Here is a 20,863-nt window from a genome sequence, read left to right as displayed (position 1 = left end):
AACAACAATACCACAACAAAAGCTCCTTTCATGTCAGTAAAGCTGCTAACAGAAAATTAAAATGTCATTGGATAAATATTGATTTGGGCTAAGCCCCGGATGTTTACAATGTCTGGCTCCGCCCCTGGTAATGGGCGATTTCAAAACACTGCTTCAGAGCTTTACGAATCCAATCAGTGGTTCAGAGCGCCAAAGTCACATGATTTCAGCAGTTTAGCCGTTTGCTAAAAGATCCAAGTCACTGATTTGATTCGTAAAGCTCCAAAGCTCATTATTCTATTTTTTTGGCACACCAAAAATATTCTCGTGGCTTTATAATATATTGAACCACTGTACTCACATGAACTGATTTAAATATGTTTTTAGTACATTAATGGATCTTGAGAGAGGAAATGTCATTGCTGGCTATGCAGGCCTCACTGAGCCATCAGGTTTCATCAAAAATATCTTAATTTGTGTTCTGAAGATGAATGAAGGTCTTACGGGTGTGGTACTTTTCATGTATTTACACTTTACAATAAATAAAAGAAGGATTATACAAAAAATTGCATTAAGTTGATTATTGTCTTAAACATAAAACCCCAAAAGAATAAAGATATGAAAAAGAAAAGTTACATTTTGGAAAAATGCATTGAATATACCCAGTAAAACATGTGCTGGAACGGTTTAAATTAGATATTGATTACTCTTGTAATTTCTGTATAGGTGAAAAGGAAACTATTTTTCATTTATTTTTCCATTGTATACATACAAAAATATTTTGGATTGATGTGGAGAATTTAATTAAGAAAAAATTTAACATTGAATTGCAGTAGAGTGGACTTATGGATATAATGATACACTTTAATGATCATGGGATTGAGAAAGAAAAGGCATACTTCATACAATTGTTAATATTAATGGGAAAGTTTCACATTCATAAGATGAAGTGGTTTGACTCCAAGCCAAATTTTTTTTGCTTTAAAAGTGATTTCAAACTGCATTTTTCTGTTTTGCGTAATTGTAAAAGTAAAAAGGCAATTCGAGCTTATAACGTTGTAAGCAGATATGATGTATAAAGTAGCACCCTTTTCCTTTTGTTTGTTATAATTTTGTTCTTGTCCTCTGGCATTGTTATTTCATTTTATTTTAGTTGCTGTATTTGTTTTACTTCAGTGATATATCTCATTGTATTTTTGGTTTATGGCATTAATAAAAAAAAAAAAACATGTACCTTGACATGTAAAAAGCTGATGGTTTGAATCCATTCACTGAATATAAGCTGTAGGAATAGTAAAGTGTAGGGTAAAAAGGCACACCTTAAGAAAAATTGTGCTTTTCACTACTCTCAAAGTGTATGATTGCAGGAAAAATATATATGTTTGTATTGGACATTGATGGAGCAACAGATTTTGTGTGAAAAAAAAATCATAAAGTGGTTAATTTTGTTTAAGTCCTTCGACGATTTAGTCCCTTGGGGTCAGATTGACCCCAAACTTTTACAGAGCGATTGCATAAGGAAATATAAATTTTTGATATGATAATATCTTTTTTTTTTTTATTTACTTCTCATCTATGCATTTCTGCTGTGTTTTAGTGTTTTAGTTTAAACTATTTACTGTAAAAATACTTAACCATGTCATAAATTGCCTTAATGAAAAATTGATTTTTAATAAAAAAAAAAATCACCTTAATGATTAACTTAATTAAATTTAAATTGTATTTGGACATTGCCCTATGTGTTAGGGATAGAATACTACCATCTAGAGGTTTGTGGAAAAACTTTAGGAATTATAGTTAAAGAAAAAAAAGTGCAATGACCACATATGTCCAATAGAGGTCAATAGAGACTGTATGTTTGTGTTTATGTGTGTGTATGAGATAGAAAGTTCGTTCCACTTGTGGTTATGGTCAAGGACCAGACCTTTTTTTACATGTAAAATTTTTCAGATTTAGGCCAGTTTTGTTGATTTTATTTGCCAATTTCTACAGAAATGCCCTCTGTTGCAGTCACACACACGTGTGTGTGTGTGTGTGTGTGTGTGTGTGTGTGTGTGGTTATGGCCTAGGACCAGACCTTTATGAAAATGTAGAACATTTCAGATTTAATCTGGATTTTTTTTTTTTTTGACATTTTTTTTTCCCCATTCATTTTCAGTGTGGGGTCAATCTGACCCCGAAGGACTAAAACAGTGATTTTTTTAGAACAACCGAATCAAGCCCAAATTTTTTTGTGCATGTTTAGATAGATTATTTAGGAGGATTCACAGAGTTTCATGTCCCTGAGATGAAGGGAACACTTTTGAGGAAATGAAGGAAACTGTCAGCGGGGTCAGATTGCCCCAAGAGCTGATTAAGGGTTAAAAAATATTATAAATGTTTGAGGTGGTGAGGGGGCCTTTTACCCCATTTAGTCTTTTTCTTTGATTTACCATGCTTTACCATGCCTCAGAGAAAAACACTATTTTGTGAAGTAGCTAACATAGCATAATCAGATGCAGCTTTATTTTTAGTAACAGTAATACAGCATTTTCTCCATCATACAATACGTTTTAAAATTAATTGCATGTCATTTATCAACACAATCCATCCAGCATTTAATCTGATATTCTAAAATGGATCTATCTTACTGCAGTGTGTAACAGTGTCTCACAGCAGCCGCCGAGCGAACGCACATTATAGTAACATAATGTAACATTATAACATCATTTTCAACAAACTCAAATGTATCTAATATGATAAACAGAGCTGCGTTACCTCATACTCATGACCGGAAAAGCGGAAGCGGCGCCGGCGACTGTGTCATAATAAAAGTCCCGCTGCTCGTGAGGCGTGTGTTGATCAATCGCTCCAGCTCCTCGTTCAGCTCCACAACACTCGCTCCTGCTCTGCTTCATACTACAGTAACATTAATAATCACATCCATGAACATGATTTCTTCCCAACTCCAATCCCTATTCTTTTGCACCGTCCGTTGAGGTGGAGACGACATGTCCCGCTCTCAAACTTGGCATCATCAATCTATGCCTTTGTTTTGAAAAGGCTTCTAGCGACCTCTAGTGGACAAAATTATTACATATTGTACCTTTAAAGGTGCCCTAGAATAAAAAATTAAATTTACCTCGGCATAGTTGAATAAAAGAGTTCAGTACATGGAAATGACATACATTGAGTTTCAAACTCCATTGCTTCCTCCTTGTGTAAATCTCATTTGTTTAAAAAAAAACTCCAAAAAACAGGCGAATCTCAAAATAACACCGACTGTTACGTAACAGTCGGGATCATTATTATGTACGCCCCCGATATTTGCATATGCCAGCCCATGTTCAAGGCATTACACAAGGGCAGCCAGTATTAACGTCTGGATCTGTGCACAGCTGAATCATCAGACTAGGTAAGCAAGCAAGAACAACAGCGAAAAATGGCAGATGGAGCAATAATAACTGACATGATCCATGATATCATGATATTTTTAGTGATATTTGTAAATTGTCTTTCTAACGGTGCATAGCTATATTTATCAGAATGTTGCTTTCTAGGGTACACTTTCTAGTTGACTAATGAGTTTATGGTCACTGAATGTGTTTTTCTGAGGTAAATGTGACGTTACAAGTGTTGTTTACAAGCTGTTTTATTGACGCCTTTCTGAGGTTGAAACACTGATTGAGCGTTTACTCGAGACATGATACAGATTTCAGTAAGTTGTACTGTGTATTTTAACATACCTTCAGATGTTCATGCATGTTTATTTCACTGTAACTGGTATTAAAGCGGAGGAGCGGATGATCACATGCTTCTCTTCAACTGAGGCGCTAAAGCGATCCGTCACGCCACATTAAACAGCGCCAAAACGAATCTCAGAATAATATGGACGTCATTTGAAATCTGAGACTTTGCTTCATATCAAAAGTAACAAAGCACAAAGATTATTGTGATTTATTGGTTGGGACTGAGCTGGACTAAGCTGGCGTGAGCAAGTGTAGGCGGAGCTACTTTGCATATTCATAGAACATGTATAATAAATGAGGTAAGGGTGTAGAGTTACATTCAAGCATGAAGAAATTTTTTTTCACAGGAAAAAAATGTTTAAATATGTCATTTTGGGTTTTGTGGGATAAAGTTAGTGACTACAGGGGGACTTTAAGAAGTTTCAATCAACTAAAATGTTATGGATCTGCCTGGAAGAGGACGTGTGTCTATAGAGTACCTCAGAGATGACGTGTTTTTGTATGCAAAACCTGGAAGCGAGTTAGCATTTTAGGACTTCTGGTTCCATCGCCATAAAGAATGGGTTTTTGCTAAGTCACCTGAAATAAGGTCTGTGGTTAACATAGCCTTTAAATATTTTCACGTTTTGATCTATGACATAAAACACACCAGTTATAACCCGTTTGTGATTTTTCAAACATTTATTGTGTCTTAAAAACGGCGGTTGCTAACAAGTTGCTAAAAGGGACTACTTCCTTTGGCGGGGACTTTAGACATCATCATGACAAACAGGACACTTGGACAGCATTTCTCATGACACAGCAAGCATGTTTTTAAATAAAGTTGTTTTCTAAATAAAGTTTGAGGAAGTTTGCTGGTGGTGACGTTGATCCGCGACTATGGTGTGCTGTAGTCCGTTTATAGCCTACTGTTAGCTTTTTATATCTGACCACTTTATTTAGGCTTCAGAATGTATAAATGTTGTGTTAACTTGTAAAGATTATCTTTATAGACAAAACGTGTAAGTGTCATAACCCTTTGTTAAACACAGAGCTTATTTTTTGCAATTTTCCAAAAGTCTGTGGGAAAAATGAATAGGCTTTCAATCGAGGGAACCCGTGCGCCGCTAACTTCCGGGTTGGCCTACAAAAACACGTCATCCCTGAGGTACTCTATTGTGCAACGTTTACCTCAGTAAGTTAACCGAGTGGATCTCTGAGCTTGTGTGAGTGAGTGGAGGCGGGGCTAATTTGCATATTCATAGAACCATGTATATTGAATGAGGTAAGGGTGTAGAGTTACGTTCAAGCTATTTAAAGGCATGAAAAAAATGTCACAGGAAAAAACATATAAATATGTCATTTTGGTGATCAAAGATGAGTTTTAAGGGATATAATTATTGACTACAGGGGGACTTTAAGAAGTTTCAATCAACTAAAGATGCTACGGATCTGCCTGGAAGAGGACGTGTGTCTATATCGTCCTAATCTATGGGGAGGAGGAACGTTTGAATGGACAAAGACTCTGAGGATCACAGCTGGAGAATTGCAGAGGTTAGTTGAGTTTTGGGGTCAGAAAGAAAAAAAAAAAAAAAAAGCTCAACCAGCACCTACATTACCAAAAGTTGTTTGAGAGGGTTTCAAGAAAAATCCTCCTCGCTCATCCAAAAACAAACTCAATATTCTGTTGTCTGACACTGAAACTTCAAACAGGACCTATGGTCAGATGAAACTAAAAACTATTTTTCTGTTGGAGGTCCTGGACATTTGGTTCAGATACATGGTATTATGGATTCTATCAAATACCAACGGATAACAATAAAATCCTGCCCTCTTCTGCTAGAAATCCAATAATGGGCCGTGGTTCAGGACTGTGTGTGAAGAAACTGGCTAAAGACAAAAGAGCTCATGCTAACCTCATGTTGACACTGATATTCTTGTAGTTTAGGTTTTATAGTGCTTAAGTCAGATAGCTTAGAAGAGTAACAGTTCATGTCACATGACTGAAGTAGAATGAGTTTTAACCCTCCTATTGCAGTCGGGTCCATTCTGACCTGGAAGAGGTACTTTTTTTTTTTAAGTTTTAATACAAAGATGAAATTTTGTAAGAGTTTTAGGACAGTCAAAATACACATCATTTATTTTTGTCAGATTTTTTAAACAAAAAAAATTAAAAAATATGACCCTTTAAAGTAAATTGTTACACCTTTTGTGTTTGGTTCTGCTTTGACCTGAAAGTGAACTGTGGATTAACACATAAAATGATGCGTTTTTTTTTTTTTCTTTATTATTAGTTAGATTGGTCTCAAATTACTTCTGTAAAATACATTTAGCCTCTTTCCTACACTTTCACACATTCTTCCTTCTCACTGCCACTGCATTTTGTTTATAAACATGCAACACACATACACAATTCAAAATTAATAAAAATGATAAAGAAATCAATGTGTTAATGTGTTTGTAGAGCAAAAGTTCACAGACCAAATAGTCTAAATTTGAAAAACAAGAGGTTTTGGAAAAGAAAAGCCCACATTTCACTTTGCTGCCACCTATTGATGAACCATTGCAGCGTGAAAATGAGATTCAAGCTGTTTATCATCATTTTTTTTTTTTATATTAAAGAGTTAGTTCACCCAAAAATTACATTTGTGTCATTAATTACTCACCCTCATGTTGTTCCAAACTCATAAGACCTTCATTCATCTTCAGAACACAAATTAAGATATTTGATGAAATCCGTTTTTTTTTTTTTTTTTTTTTATCTCCCATAGAAAGCAACAAAATTACCACTTTCAAGATCCAGAAAGGTACTAAAGACATTGTTAAAATGGACCATGTGACTGCAGTGGTTCAATCTTAATGTTATGAAGCGCCGAGAATACTTTTTGTGCGCAAAAACAAAAAAATAAATTTATTCAACAATTAAGTAAAAAATGTATGCAAGTAAAACATTTCAGAGTAATATTGATGTTATTTTGGTATATAAAAAGAATATGTAGGTTTCACTAATTTAGACCATTTTGAGCAGTCATGAGTTATAAGTTTCAAAAGAATTTAAGTAAATCCATTGAAGTCAAAGGAGTTCATACTGCTAATTCTCATATGTTCTTATAAATTGAATCTGATATATTCAAATAAAACTTATAAATACTGATAAAAAAATGTCTTTTCTTGCATCACACTAGTTTTTGCAGTATACACTATATTGTCAAAAGTATTGGGACACCCCTAAAATCAGTGAATTCAGGTGTTCCAATCACTTCCATGGCCACAGGTGTATAAAATCAAGCACTAGGCATGCAGACTGCTTCTACACACATTTGTGAAAGAATGGGTCACTCTCAGGAGCTCAGTGAATTCAAGTGTGGTACTGTGATAGGTTTCCACCTGTGCAATAAGTCCATTCGTGAAATTTCCTCACTACTAAATATTCCACGGTCAACTGTTAGTGGTATCATAACAAAGTGGAAGCAATTGGGAACAACAGCAACTCAGCCACGAAGTGGAAGGCCACGTAAAATCACAGAGCGGGGTCAGCGTATGCTGAGGCTCACAGTGCACAGAAGTCACCAACTTTCTGCAGAGTCAATAGCTACAGACCTCCAAACTTCATGTGGCCTTCAGATTAGCTCAAGAACAGTGTGTAGAGAGCTTCATGGAATGGGTTTCCAGCTGCATCCAAGCCTTACATCACCGAGTGCAATGCAAAGCGTGGGATGCAGTGGTGTAAAGCACGCCGTCACTGGACTCTAGAGCAGGAGACGTGTTCTCTGGAGTGACCAATCACGCTTCTCTGTCTGGCAATGGATGAGTTTGGGTTTGGCGGTTTCCAGGAGAACGGTACTTGCCTGACTGCATTGTGGCGAGTGTAAAGTTTGGTGGAGGGGGATTATGGTGTGGGGTTGTTTTTCAGGGGTTGGGCTTGAACCCTTAGTTCCAGTGAAAGGAACTCTTAATGCTTCAGCATACTAAGACATTATGGACAATTTCATGCTCCCAACTTTGTGGGAACAGTTTGGGGATGGCCCCTTCCTGCTCCAACATGACTGCGCACCAGTGCACAAAGCAAGGTCCATAAAGACATGGATGAGCGAGTTTGGTGTGGAGGAACTTGACTGGCCTGACCTCAACCCGATAGATCACCTTTGTGATGAATTAGAGCGGAGACTGTGAGCCAGGCCTTCTCACCAACATCACTGCCTGACCTCACAGATGCGCTTCTAGAAGAATGGTCAAAAATTCCCATAAACACACTCCTAAACCTTGTGGAAAGCCTTCCCAGAAGAGCTGAAGCTGTTGTAGTTGCAAAGGGTGGGCGAACTCCAAAATAAACCCAACGGATGAAGAATGGGATGTTCTTGTGCATGTAAAGGCAGGCATCCCAAAACGTTTGGCAGTATAGTGCATCTTGAAAAATAATTTCTCAATTTTTTTGATTAATATAAAAGGTAAAATAGTAAAAACATGGTAACTTTTGTGCATTCACTCATTAACGAGAAGCAACTGATTAGATACAATATGGTTTTAGTCGAAAAATATTAAGTTATGACAAGTTTTACAAGCTTAGCTTCCAAAGGTGTATGTTATATAATGCACTACACTAAATATTTGAGTCTTGAGTGTATCACACCTGTCACAAATGTGATAAATATATGATAATGGATCATTCAGAATAAACAACAAAAAGAAAGGGAGAGATTCACACAGCATTTGCAAGATAAACAGTATGATTTTAATGTGAGGCACTGTCGAGAGCTACGGTATGTCTAGCCTTTACAAAGGAATGGACACAATGAACGTCAAGAGCGGTAGAAGTGTACAGTGGGGAACAGCATTAAAACCGTGATATTGGTCCACGTCTACAAAAAAACCTAAACATTTCTATGGCATTTCACTCAGACCAGCTGAGAAAGTGACTTAAGTACTTGTCTGCTAGCCAATGAACACGAGGAGAATTCATATAGTCTTGCATGACAGATTGGAAACATACTGCAACTGGTCAACACTTAAATAGCAATTAAAAGAGGGACTGAAAGGTTACTGTACAACTCAATGAACTGAAATGACAGGGAACATACAATAAGAACAGATTCTGTTAGGTACTGATTATATTTTCAATAAAGATTATCTACTTAAAATTTTACACTCTTGCAATCACAAAGTGTGTAATTGTAAGAGTGTAATTGTGATAGTCCAGAAGCTTGAGAAGCAACAGCTGCATTGAAAACATTTTCATTGGCTAGCCTCTGTCACATATCAGATGAAGAAATCCATTTCAGATTCATGTGACTGAAGCTTTTTTTACACCAATGCCTCATTTTTCACCACCACAAAAATGAGGAACTGTCATGTATGAATTCCCAGGATTGTGCAGAGAAACATCTTGCAGATGTTAGCAAAGACATACGGATGAATAACTGAAAGCCTACATCATATGTGTGGATTTAAAACACAGAAAAGAAGGTAAAAAAACAAAACACTTGGCTTATTTACAGATTAGATACAATCTCTTGGCGAGTCTTTTGACTGAGTTGTCAGGAAAGTTTCAAATTAATCTTTCCTGAAGGCAACAGGTCCCATCTATGCAGTTGGATTTTACAGATTATACAAAATGGTTTAGGAGCCGGTATCTGAGCTTGGCTCAAACACAAGGGTCTCTCCTGAAGAGCCTCAGAAGAAGCATCTTTGTAGTGGGATTGTATTTGTCTTCTTTAATGGCGAGTCCTGAAGCGGACCCCAGTGCATAGTGCTATAATGTTCATGAACAGCCAAACCGGGACAGAGTTTTGAACATTAGTCTGGCATGTCGATGCAAAGTTTGGGTGGAGGCACAAAGTACTTGCCAGGACTTTGGGTAATCACTACGCCCGTCTTCTTACGAAACATGGGAGGGATCTTAGGCACCTCGTGGATGGGCAATTCCTCAGACACCTCGGAGTCCTCATGGTGCAAGTCGTAGGATATGTTGCCATATTCCCTCAGGAAGGGGAAAAGTTCAAGGAGAAACTGGCAGAAGTCTTTGCGAATGCCAAACCACCCTGACACAGGGAAATCAGAGACAAGTCAACACTGAAACAAAGCTAGGAAAACAGACAAGCATTTCATTTAAAACAAAAAACGCAAATATGGAACATGCTTTGTTTTTGATATGTTTTACAATGTACTGGATGACAAAGGCCCCGTTTCCACCTGGTATTAAGATGCGTTTTAGTTTTAGGAATCAGAGTTCACTGATCACGTGACTAGAATAAGTGGCAAGATGACTGACAAGACCATGGCAGAGGATTCGTTGCAAAACAGAGCCGTTAAGCGTCTGACATATGACTATTTTTCTAGTCATGTATTTCATCATTGAGGATTTCTGAAAGGTGCCCTAGAATCAAAAATTGAATTTACCTCGGCATATTAGAATAACAAGTGTTCAGTACATGGAAATGACATACAGTGAGTCTCAAACACCATTGTTTCCTCGAAAATAGCGATAATAACTGACATGATACATGTGTACAACAGTGTGTAATGTTAGCTTTAGCCACGGAGCACCATCAAACTCATTCAGAATCAAATGTAAACATCCAAATAAATACTATGATGGCAGGGAGCGCGCGATTTAAAGGGGCCGCGGCCTGAATCGGTGCATAGTTAATGATGCCCCAAAATAGGCAGTTTAAAAAAATTATTTAAAACAAATCTATGTGGTATTTTGAGCTGAGACTTCACAGACACATTCAGGGGACACCTTAGACTTATATTACATCTTGTAAAAACTGGTTCTAGGGCACCTTTAAAAATACTGTGTAAAAATCTTGTCTTGTGAGCTAAATTTTGTGTTCAGTCTCGTGAGCCAATGGTCTCGTCATTATGGGAAGCGCTCTAGCCAGACGGGATTTAAACTTTGACGGCTGAAGACCCAAGTTTGGTTTGAAAATTAAAAATGTACCAAGCACAATGTTTTCTCACCATTCCTGATTTCTAACGCACACTCACAGCGTTTGGCTGGTCTCACGTCTATCAGAGCAGAAACGAAAGTTAATGCTCTCCGTATGTTTTTCTGTCGTCTCCGTTCGTGTTCATATGTAAATTGCGCCAGCTTATTTCGGCCATTAGATCAAAAGATCTGAAAAAGCCATACACTCTGGTTCAGTGGCAGAACGAACACAGATTCGAATGTTCCGTTATGATTTTGTCAATAAATGTGTCAGATTTTGTTAATAAATAAGATTGCAAGGGCGTTTAATCAAGATTGCAATCTTTTTAATATTAATCGTGCAGCTCTACTCTGAATCATGCCATTATAAAGAATGAGTAGCAAGAGGAACTAAGAAGACAGATGCAAGTCACGTACAGTGATTCCCCCCTTTTTGGCCAAACGTGGTCACCATTAGAGTCAGCAAAGAAACCCAGAGTGGAACAAACACCGGGACGTAGTTGGAGTCATAATGGCCGTCCAGCTTGTGAACGAGAAGAATCTGAAAACAAAACAAACAATGATGAGTGCATTCTTTAAAAATAGTTCACCTAAAATTAACATTCTCACCCCCTTGTCATTTAAAACTATGATTCACTGCTGTGATTCGGTCATAGGTAATCATTTTTATAATCGATTATCATATATGAATCAATTATGCCACTTAGTAACTTTGTCTATCTCTTGTCTTGTTCCAAACAAAGCCAGAGCAGATTTAACTGTTGTGTTCCTGAATGAATCAGTTGAGTGAACAAGTCAATGATTCACCTTACAGTGACAGAAATAGCAATGTTCACTTAAAGACTGTGTTTACATGAATACTCACCAAGACCAGCAGTTTGACATTATTTTGTGTTTATTTGACTGTGAAAAGAACTTAATTTAGTACTGAGAGGCGGCTTTACAGTATGTGGCGCACTTTGGGTGTGCGCACAAAATCTGCGGAATGAGTAAAATTATGTGCAATACGTGCACAATTTTTCCCATGGCGAAATTCAAGCCCTGTAAGACCAACAATATTCATATGGAGCAAATGAAGCGAGTGAGTGAGGAGAGGAGGGTTTGTGTGTCACTCGCTGTCGGAGAGATGAGCGAGAAAGAAAGAGCAGCTGGTATCGTGTATCTATTCTGCAGAAAATGAGTATTGGAAGCGTTTCCGATATTTCAGTCTTGATATGTATGGAAAAAAAATTTATATTTTTGAGAACACTACATTGCACTTAGTTTATTATTTCAAATGGCTTTTTTAAAGACTACAAATGAAAAATGTATATATTATATAAAATTTAACTTGCCAAAGTGGCTAGTAGGAGTGACTGCGTTATGCACCACTGCTGAAATACACCCACATTGGAGGGTTGGCGGGTGTTAATGTCAAGCCCTCTTGAGAAACGACAATGTCTCCCATATGGAAAAAAATGCATTTGATTTGGACTGACATTGCTCGGATGGTTGTATGGTTTTACATAATTACATAAGTCTAAAGGCCCATTCACACCAAGAACGATAACTATAATAGTATCCACACCTGTGCATGATATTGTTCTGTGTATTCGAAGCACGCAATGCAGTTCATGTCGTCTGTCGCTTTAAATGCTTGAGCTCTTCAAAGCAGGATGGATTCTGATTGGCTGATTCCAGAGATTGTTTCTCTGCGCTGATATCATTATAGTTGTGTTGTGGACTCTGCTGTTCTTTTATATTTAGAGTGATCATTACTGTTTTCATTATAGTTATAATCCTTGGTGTGAACCAAGTCTTGTCAACTGCCCGAATGTTATTTTCGTACTCCACAGGGAAGCCAAACTGCTGCCACACTGGTGACTTCAGTGCAGACTCAGCATTCTCAGTCTGTGTCGGGCGTGTTGACTGTCTGTAGCCATATTCAAATAATGCAAAGGCATTTAGTGAAGTAGAGCTACTACTGCACACAAGATGGAGATTGTTGTATGGTCTAAAAAGGGTAGAATAAAGCAATGTAAATGTTGATGGCGGTCATTTCAGACACTGACGTGTCATTTCATATACATGTGGACAGAAAGCATTGTTGCATTATATATTGGTTAAAATCGGTCGATCTCTGAGTGTTTTTAACTTACTTTTTGCATAAACACAATCAAGTAAATGATTCAAACCTCAAAGGTAAGCAGGGGCACAACTATGGTCATCCAGCTGATTGCCATGGTGATGTGTGTACGGCGCTGCTCGGCAATGACATCCATGGAGCGCAGGAAGAGCACAGACCAGACAATGTAATAGAGCACCACCAGACACAGGAAGGACATGAGAATCCACAGCGGAACGCACACCACCTGGAAAAGACCCGGTTTAGACTCTCATAACATGTCAGAGCTCAGATTACAAAGCTGCAGGTGACTCTGAAGTAAACTACTGGTGTTAGCGTGCTTACCAACCACGGCCAGAGGATGATCTTATCCAGTCTCAAAGCTATGAAGATGAACTGAAGAATATTAACAGAGCACAGAATCTCCAGCTGATGGAAAAAAACAAAGTATGAGTGAGGGAGAGAGTACAATCAGGAAAGATGCGTTTCTATAAACAAAAATATCTACATGCTTAGGAAAACATGCATGATTTCATGAGGCGAATCTGACAAGAATGTGAGGGTCTTTATTCTTTACAACTTTACAACTCGCAATTCCGACTTTACATTCCTCAATTCCGACTTTACAACTCGCAATTCCGACTTTACAACTCGCAATTCCGACTTTACAACTCGCAATTCCGACTTTACAACTCGCAATTCCGACTTTACAACTCGCAATTCCGACTTTACAACTCGCAATTCCGACTTTACAACTCGCAATTCCGACTTTACAACTCGCAATTCCGACTTTACAACTCGCAATTCCGACTTTACAACTCGCAATTCCGACTTTACAACTCGCAATTCCGACTTTACAACTCGCAATTCCGACTTTACAACTCGCAATTCCGACTTTACAACTCGCAATTTTTACTTTATATCCCTCAATTCTGACTTTACAACTAGCAATTTCGGCTTTACAACTATCAATTTCGACTTTACAACTATCAATTTCGGCTTTACAACTAGCAATTCCGACTTTACAACTAGCAATTCCGACTTTACAACTAGCAATTCCGACTTTATATCCCTCAATTCTGACTTTATATCCCTCAATTCTGAATTAATAACTCGCAATTCCGACTTTATATCCCTCAATTCCGACTTTACAACTCGCAATTCCGACTTTACAACTCGCAATTCCGACTTTACAACTCGCAATTCCGACTTTACAACTCGCAATTCCGACTTTACAACTCGCAATTCCGACTTTACAACTCGCAATTCCGACTTTACAACTCGCAATTCCGACTTTACAACTCGCAATTCCGACTTTACAACTCGCAATTCCGACTTTACAACTCGCAATTCCGACTTTACAACTCGCAATTCCGACTTTACAACTCGCAATTCCGACTTTACAACTCGCAATTCCGACTTTACAACTCGCAATTCCGACTTTACAACTCGCAATTCCGACTTTACAACTCATAATTTTTACTTTATATCCCTCAATTCTGACTTTACAACTCACAATTTTGACTTTATATCCCTCAATTCTGACTTTACAACTAGCAATTTCGACTTTACAACTAGCAATTCCGACTTTACAACTTTTCCGACTTTTTATTACAAAATTCCGACTTTACAACTCGCAATTCCGACTTTACAACTCGCAATTCCGACTTTACAACTCGCAATTCCGACTTTACAACTCGCAATTCCGACTTTACAACTCATAATTTTGACTTTATATCCCTCAATTCTGACTTTATATCCCTCAATTCTGACTTTATATCCCTCAATTCTGACTTTATATCCCTCAATTCTGACTTTACAACTCATAATTTTGACTTTATATCCCTCAATTCTGACTTTATATCCCTCAATTCTGACTTTATATCCCTCAATTCTGAATTAATAACTCGCAATTCCGACTTTATATCCCTCAATTCCGACTTTATATCCCTCAATTCCGACTTTACAACTCGCAATTCCGACTTTACAACTAGCAATTCCGACTTTATATCCCTCAATTCTGACTTTATATCCCTCAATTCTGAATTAATAACTCGCAATTCCGACTTTATATCTCTCAATTCCGACTTTACAACTCGCAATTCCGACTTTACAACTAGCAATTCCGACTTTACAACTCGCAATTCCGACTTTACAACTCGCAATTCCGACTTTACAACTAGCAATTCCGACTTTACAACTAGCAATTCCGACTTTATATCCCTCAATTCTGACTTTATATCCCTCAATTCTGAATTAATAACTCGCAATTCCGACTTTATATCCGTCAATTCTGACTTTATACCACACAATTGCAACTTTATATCACGCAATTCGCAATTGAAAAAAAAAAAAAAGTAAAAGACTTGTAAGATAAAAAGTTTTTATTTTTTATTCCTTGGCGGAAACAAGCTTCCATATGTTCTAGGACCAAGTTTTTTTTTTTAATCTTTACCGTAATGCTAAATAATAATAATATTAATAATAATAATAATGTTATTTATCATTTAGTTTAGTTTTAAATAAACCATACACAGTCAGAAACTATATTACAAAAAAGTCAAAACTATACAGAATTCATTCATAGTAATACATTAAAAATGAATGTAACACTATAGTAATTAAAATAACTGAATAATGGGAAGTACTAAATTGTCATGAAAATAATGTCAATGCAACATTTTGTGCATGTTAAAGATTAGTATTATTATTATTATTATTTTAATTTTCTTTATATTTTGCCATGAAATATGACCTGAACATAAATTAGTCAGATTCAACCATCCTGAAAAAGATATGTCAGACAAATCATTCTCAGCTGATACCTCAAGCGAGCGGTCGTGCCTGAATCCCCACACACACGCCGCCACTGAGATGGGCGAGACGAAGAAGAGCGGCATGAAGACCAAGAGCCAGTAGCGTGTACCGTGTTCCACACCGTTACACACCAGCACCTCGAAGGTGAGCAGGAGCAGGTGGATCCCCACAGCAATCAGCATGGCCTTAAACTCCACGCAGGTCTCCCCCTCGGCCCTGAGGACGACAACTGAATGCATGATATACATGAACAAACTCACAGCTTTGCTCAAGTCTTAAAGGATATGTTCAGACATAAAATTCACAAAATTTTATTTTTTACATATCTAGATTTTTTCCAGATGTGTTTTTTGAAAGTCTGAACAGCAAAAAAAAAAAAAACACACACAAAAAAACATTTGGAGGTGGTTTGAAATGCAATTCCACTCATCTCATTCACTCTGTTTGAACAGTGCTTGTGTTGCACATAATTTTACTTATTCCTGCATATCTCCCGTCCCACAAGTGATGCGCACATAAAGCCACCTCTCAAACAGCTCATGAGTACCAAATTAACCTCTTTTTCCTGGCTTATTGAATATAAACAATCAAATACGTACAAAATTATGTCAAAATGGCTGTCTTGCAGAGTATTCAGGAAGATTCAGTCAGTTTTGTAACGTAGTTGAGAGAAAACGCATGTTATGTAACAGTATATTGGATCAGTGCATAAGCTCTTAAAGTGACAGCAGCCTAATAAACCTGCTGAGAAAATCACTCGCTGCTCTTGACTGAATAACTTTTGTAACTTTAATTGTAAGCATTAATCTGTATTTAATTTTTACAAATAAAACCGTCCAGTGTTATTTTACAGTTCATTACTTTCATTTCTGTAGTATTTCTTACCTGAATACTACTGTTAGACCCACCTGAAAAAATTAAAGCTGTTTATTTCATTTGTCTCTTTATTCTGTTGTATTTATTTGTGCTATTTTTTGCAATTTGTTAATTTGTTCTTATTTTATTAATGATTGTAAATTTTCTAATAAAGCCTCCCTGTGCTGTGTGTAAGCTATTGCAACAAAATTACCCAAATTGTCAAAAGAATTATGAGATAATAAATCATCTGTATGAGGGTATATATGGCAGTTTCGATACCCCGTGGTATCGAAAATGGTATCGAATATCGATGTTTTTTCAAGGTATCGTATCGAAGTTGGAAGAAAAATTTGATTGGTCTGAACATAGCCAAAGTCAACATGACATTGCATTCTCAATTTGACATATTTCATAGTGAAACACTATTGGCAAGACTTCAGAAAGGCTGCAGCACCTTCAACAAAAGCCTAAATCAGTGCATTTTTAGATGAATAGATGATTTTTAAATGAATCATGCAAAACAAGTTTGCATATGTTTTGTATCATATTTTATACATCAGGCATTTATGGTTTATATATTATAGTACGACATAGTGAGAATATGGAGCTCACATTCAAAGAGAAAACACCTCAATTTTATTCAGAGCAAAAAAGTATTTATATGGGTAAAATAAAAGATGCAGTTTTTTGATAGCATGTAATGTAAATCAATGACAACTTTATAACGGACTACTTACATAAAATGCACATAAATCACTATATCTCCCAATAATGTGTTTTTATCATTGCTAGGCAAAACATATAATGTAATGCAAGTGATAATTTAGAGCTAATAAACGTTCCTCAAAAGCCTGATGGATCATACTTAAAGCTGCAGTCCGTAACTTTTTTTTGGTTAAAAATGATCCAAAATCAATTTTTGAGCAAGTACATAACCAGCCAGTGTTCAAAACTATATCCTTACCTTAGCCCGATTCACAACAGTAAGCTTGTAATCATGTTTTATAATAAGAGTGTTACTGTTGGGTTTCAGCAGGAAATTCGAGCATGCAGCCGTTCGTCTTTGCGTCATTACGTCACGTCTGTAAACAGAAAGAACGAGTCCCAGCTGGACTTTGCATATTAGGATGCTGCTGGTGACGGATCATTTATAGCCTTTTCTCACAGCAGCTGCAATAATTAAACATCATTTTGATGGCAGATTATAATCCAGAGATCTAAATGACAGTCATCAGTGACAACTGGAGATTCACCCGTAGTCAAAAAGCAAAAGACTTCGGACTGTGGAGTGGCTACAGAAAATGAAATCTACAGGTAACGCTAATACACACATAAACAGGCAATGCTGATGTTGTTAACATTAACAATTTGAGAACAAAGTATAACAATAATAATAATTTGCACCGTTTGACATGATCAGAGCTAAGCTATCATTAGATTTAATCACCACTGGCAGCGCGATTTATTGTAATGCTTTTTCAGATGATTTGTTCAGATGACATTTTCCGGTGAAAATTCTTCACTACAATCTTTTATTCCGAAAAACAGTATCCACACCTGTGCAGTGACTGGTAGAAAACATTAGATTCATCCGCGCTGAGGAGCCGTGCCAATGCACAATGCATGTAAAGATAAATAATTTACTCTCCCCCATGTCATCCAAGATGTTTATGTCTTTCTTTCTTCAGTCGAAAAGAAATTAAGAAATTATTCCAGGATTTTTCTCCATATAGTGGACTTCACTGGGGTTCAACGGGTTGAAGGTTCAAATGTCAGTTTCAGTGCAGCTTCAAAAAGCTCTACATGATCCCAGACGAGGAATAAGAGTCTTATCTAGAGAAACCATCGCTCATTTTCTAAAAAAAAAATAATAATATATATATACATTTTACCCAACAGATGCTCATCTTGCACTTCTCTGTGATGCTCCACGTATTACATAATCACGTTGGAAAGGTCATGCATGACGTAGGCGGAAGTACCGCAAAAAACTCATCTCATTTTCTCCTCCAACTTCAAAACTGTCCAACATCGTTGCTTTACCTTTCTTTTGTAAAGGCCGTATGACTTATAGTCTTTGTGTGTTCGCTTTGTAGACACTGGATCGGTACTTCCGCCTACATACTTCACGCGTGACCTTTCCAACATGATTACGTAATGCGTGACGCTTTGTGGTTAAAAAGTATATACATTTTTATTTTTTTTAGAAAATGGCCTACGGTTTCTCTAGATAAGACTCTTATTCCTCGTCTGGGATCATGTAGAGCTCTTTGAAACTGCACTTACCCGTTGGTAACCGTTGAAGTCCACTATATGGAGAAAAATCCTGGAATGTTTTCCTCAAAAACCTTAATTTGCTTTCAACTGAAGAAAGAAATATATGAACATCTTGGATGACATGGGGAAGAGTAAATGATCAGGAAGACACATGTACCATGAGCTGAAAGGGTATCTGCAGGCTTTATAGGGTTAATTACCCCACAGAACTGGACAACACCCGCTTGTTCGTGATCATAAGCAGGGAAAGGTTGTGTCTGACCTGTACTGTGGGTTGTGAGCCCAGACTCCAGTGCCCACGGAAGCCCCTATGATGACCATGAGTTTCCAGAGCCAGATGGGCGCAAACACAGCCCAGTAGCTCCACTGGATGATGCCATCCAACCTCAGCGACAGCAGCACAGAGAAGAGCAGCAGACACGCGTAGATCAGGAACTTACTGCAGGACAACAACACATATGAAGTCAGATCTGTCAAACTTACATGACTTCAGTCAAGATCACGAGACAGGCCTGACTGAGGCAGAAGAAGACAAGAATGAGAGCAGCTTTGAACAAACCGACGTGTCAGCATTTTGTCAAGCGTTCAACACTAGCCAGTTTCAATGTTAAAGCAGTTAATGTCCGGTGAGGCTGCTAAACTATGCTAAGACAAATCCACAAGGCCTGCACGGTAAACATTAGCAGCTAAGCTAACAAAGTGAATGGTAGCGTTTTAAAAACAAAGCACTGCGTTTCACTGTTCACCTTACGCACGCACACGCGTCTTACCTAGGATTGAAATCTTGAAAAACGCCTCGTAGATTCATGGTTTCCTCTTCAGACCATAGTTCAATGAAGTGAAAAGGAAAGACTGGCTTACTGACTGGCACTCACACACAGAGCAGACAGTTGGCAAACGAGACCAAACACAGTGACGTCACACGTCATCGCCCCGCCCACCGGACGGCACTGTTTACATGTAACGTTATTATTTTGAAAACAAAACAACCCTGTTTCTGTAGATTGCAATAGTTGTGTAGCAAAATGTTAATTTTGTACATTTTATCTGTTTATTTTTATGTAATCTAAAAGTCAATGGATCATTTGGTTGCGTAATGAACCACATGGTGCAGCGGTAGATTTACGCGTTCAAAACAACCAAAACGTATTTACGAGGTATTTTTAAACGTATTTTTTACAGTCTATGGGTGAAACGTGACAGATTACAATATTTATATTTAGCTGTGACATTGTCAACTGTTTTTATTTAGAACAAAATAAGATAATCCTCTGCGCAAAATATAATAATGTAACATAATGTAACGATGTAACGATAAATATAATCCCAGGTGAAAAAATACTGTAGTGTTTTTGAACCATACTATAGTTAATTTTAGTATACTGTATATATGATAGTATTTACAACACTTTGTTAATGAATGCTACAGCATACTGCAGTATTAACTATTGTCAACTGATAAACTGTAATACTTCAGTTTTTACTACATGTAAACTGTAGTCAACCTATATTGTAGTATAATATACCCTATTGTTGAAGAAAACTTAGCACAGTATTGAGTCAAATAATTTGTTTATATTACTATAGTTGTTATATTATCACAGTAGCTATAAAATTACCACAAAAAAATAATTATAATTCAAGTACTTTATGGTTCAGAAACACTATTTACTATAAATTTCTATAGTATTTTTTCACCTGGGATGAAACGAAAAAGTTTACAGTGGCTTCATAAATCAACACAGCTGAAGCACATTCTCTCTTCATTTTCTATAGGTAGATTTAAAAAACCTTGCTGTATTTTTGTGTAGTTAACTAAGAACATGTACACTGCAATCTTGCTCCGATGAAAGTGACTTGAGCACACCTGACATCGTAAACACGACTTCCCAACTCGTAAATACGAACTCATTGGCCGCCATTTTGGTCCGGGCAACTTGCCATTGTTGTGCCGAATTTCCCAGTAGCCCCTCACTGCAGAACACTCGAGATCCAGGGGGTGGAGTCGGGTAGGTTAAGGTATATGTGAAGTGGGAGGAGTTGGATCTAGATCCAGGGGGTGGAGTCAGGTAGGTTAAGGTATATGTAAAGTGGGAGGAGTTGAATCTAGATCCAGGGGGTGGAGTCGGGTAGGTTAAGGTATATGTAAAGTGGGAGGAGTTGGATCTAGATCCAGGGGGTGGAGTCGGGTAG

At 37.3% G+C, this 20,863-nt stretch overlaps 1 protein-coding gene across 1 annotated transcript; it reads right to left on the bottom strand.

The window, feature by feature from the left end:
* Positions 1–8,403: 8,403 nt before the first annotated feature.
* Positions 8,404–19,572, bottom strand: tmem185 (transmembrane protein 185). The gene is made up of 7 exons (XM_067376594.1): positions 19,441–19,572; positions 18,933–19,109; positions 15,544–15,751; positions 13,064–13,147; positions 12,789–12,965; positions 11,032–11,155; positions 8,404–9,724 (listed from the first exon to the last, which is right to left on the bottom strand). The coding sequence occupies exons 1-7, from the start codon at positions 19,476–19,478 to the stop codon at positions 9,480–9,482; spliced, it is 1,053 nt and encodes a 350-aa protein (XP_067232695.1). The 5' UTR covers positions 19,479–19,572; the 3' UTR covers positions 8,404–9,479.
* Between the last annotated feature and the right edge of the window lie 1,291 nt (positions 19,573–20,863).

Source organism: Chanodichthys erythropterus, chromosome 22 (genome assembly GCF_024489055.1).
Source record: "Chanodichthys erythropterus isolate Z2021 chromosome 22, ASM2448905v1, whole genome shotgun sequence".
In the NCBI taxonomy this organism is placed as follows: Eukaryota; Metazoa; Chordata; class Actinopteri; order Cypriniformes; family Xenocyprididae; genus Chanodichthys; species Chanodichthys erythropterus.
This window is presented reverse-complemented; position numbering and strand designations above follow the sequence as displayed.

What these genes read in the sequence shown, in the direction of transcription:
- tmem185 (XM_067376594.1), bottom strand. Translation starts at nt 19,478, where the DNA reads ATGAATCTACGAGGCGTTTTTCAAGATTTCAATCCTAG. An exon ending in GCTCACAACCCACAGTACAG is followed by an intron (nt 15,752 to 18,932) that starts GTCAGACACAAC and finishes TGTCGTCCTCAG; the next exon opens with GGCCGAGGGGGAGACCTGCG. An exon ending in TCATCCTCTGGCCGTGGTTG is followed by an intron (nt 12,966 to 13,063) that starts GTAAGCACGCTA and finishes GGTCTTTTCCAG; the next exon opens with GTGGTGTGCGTTCCGCTGTG.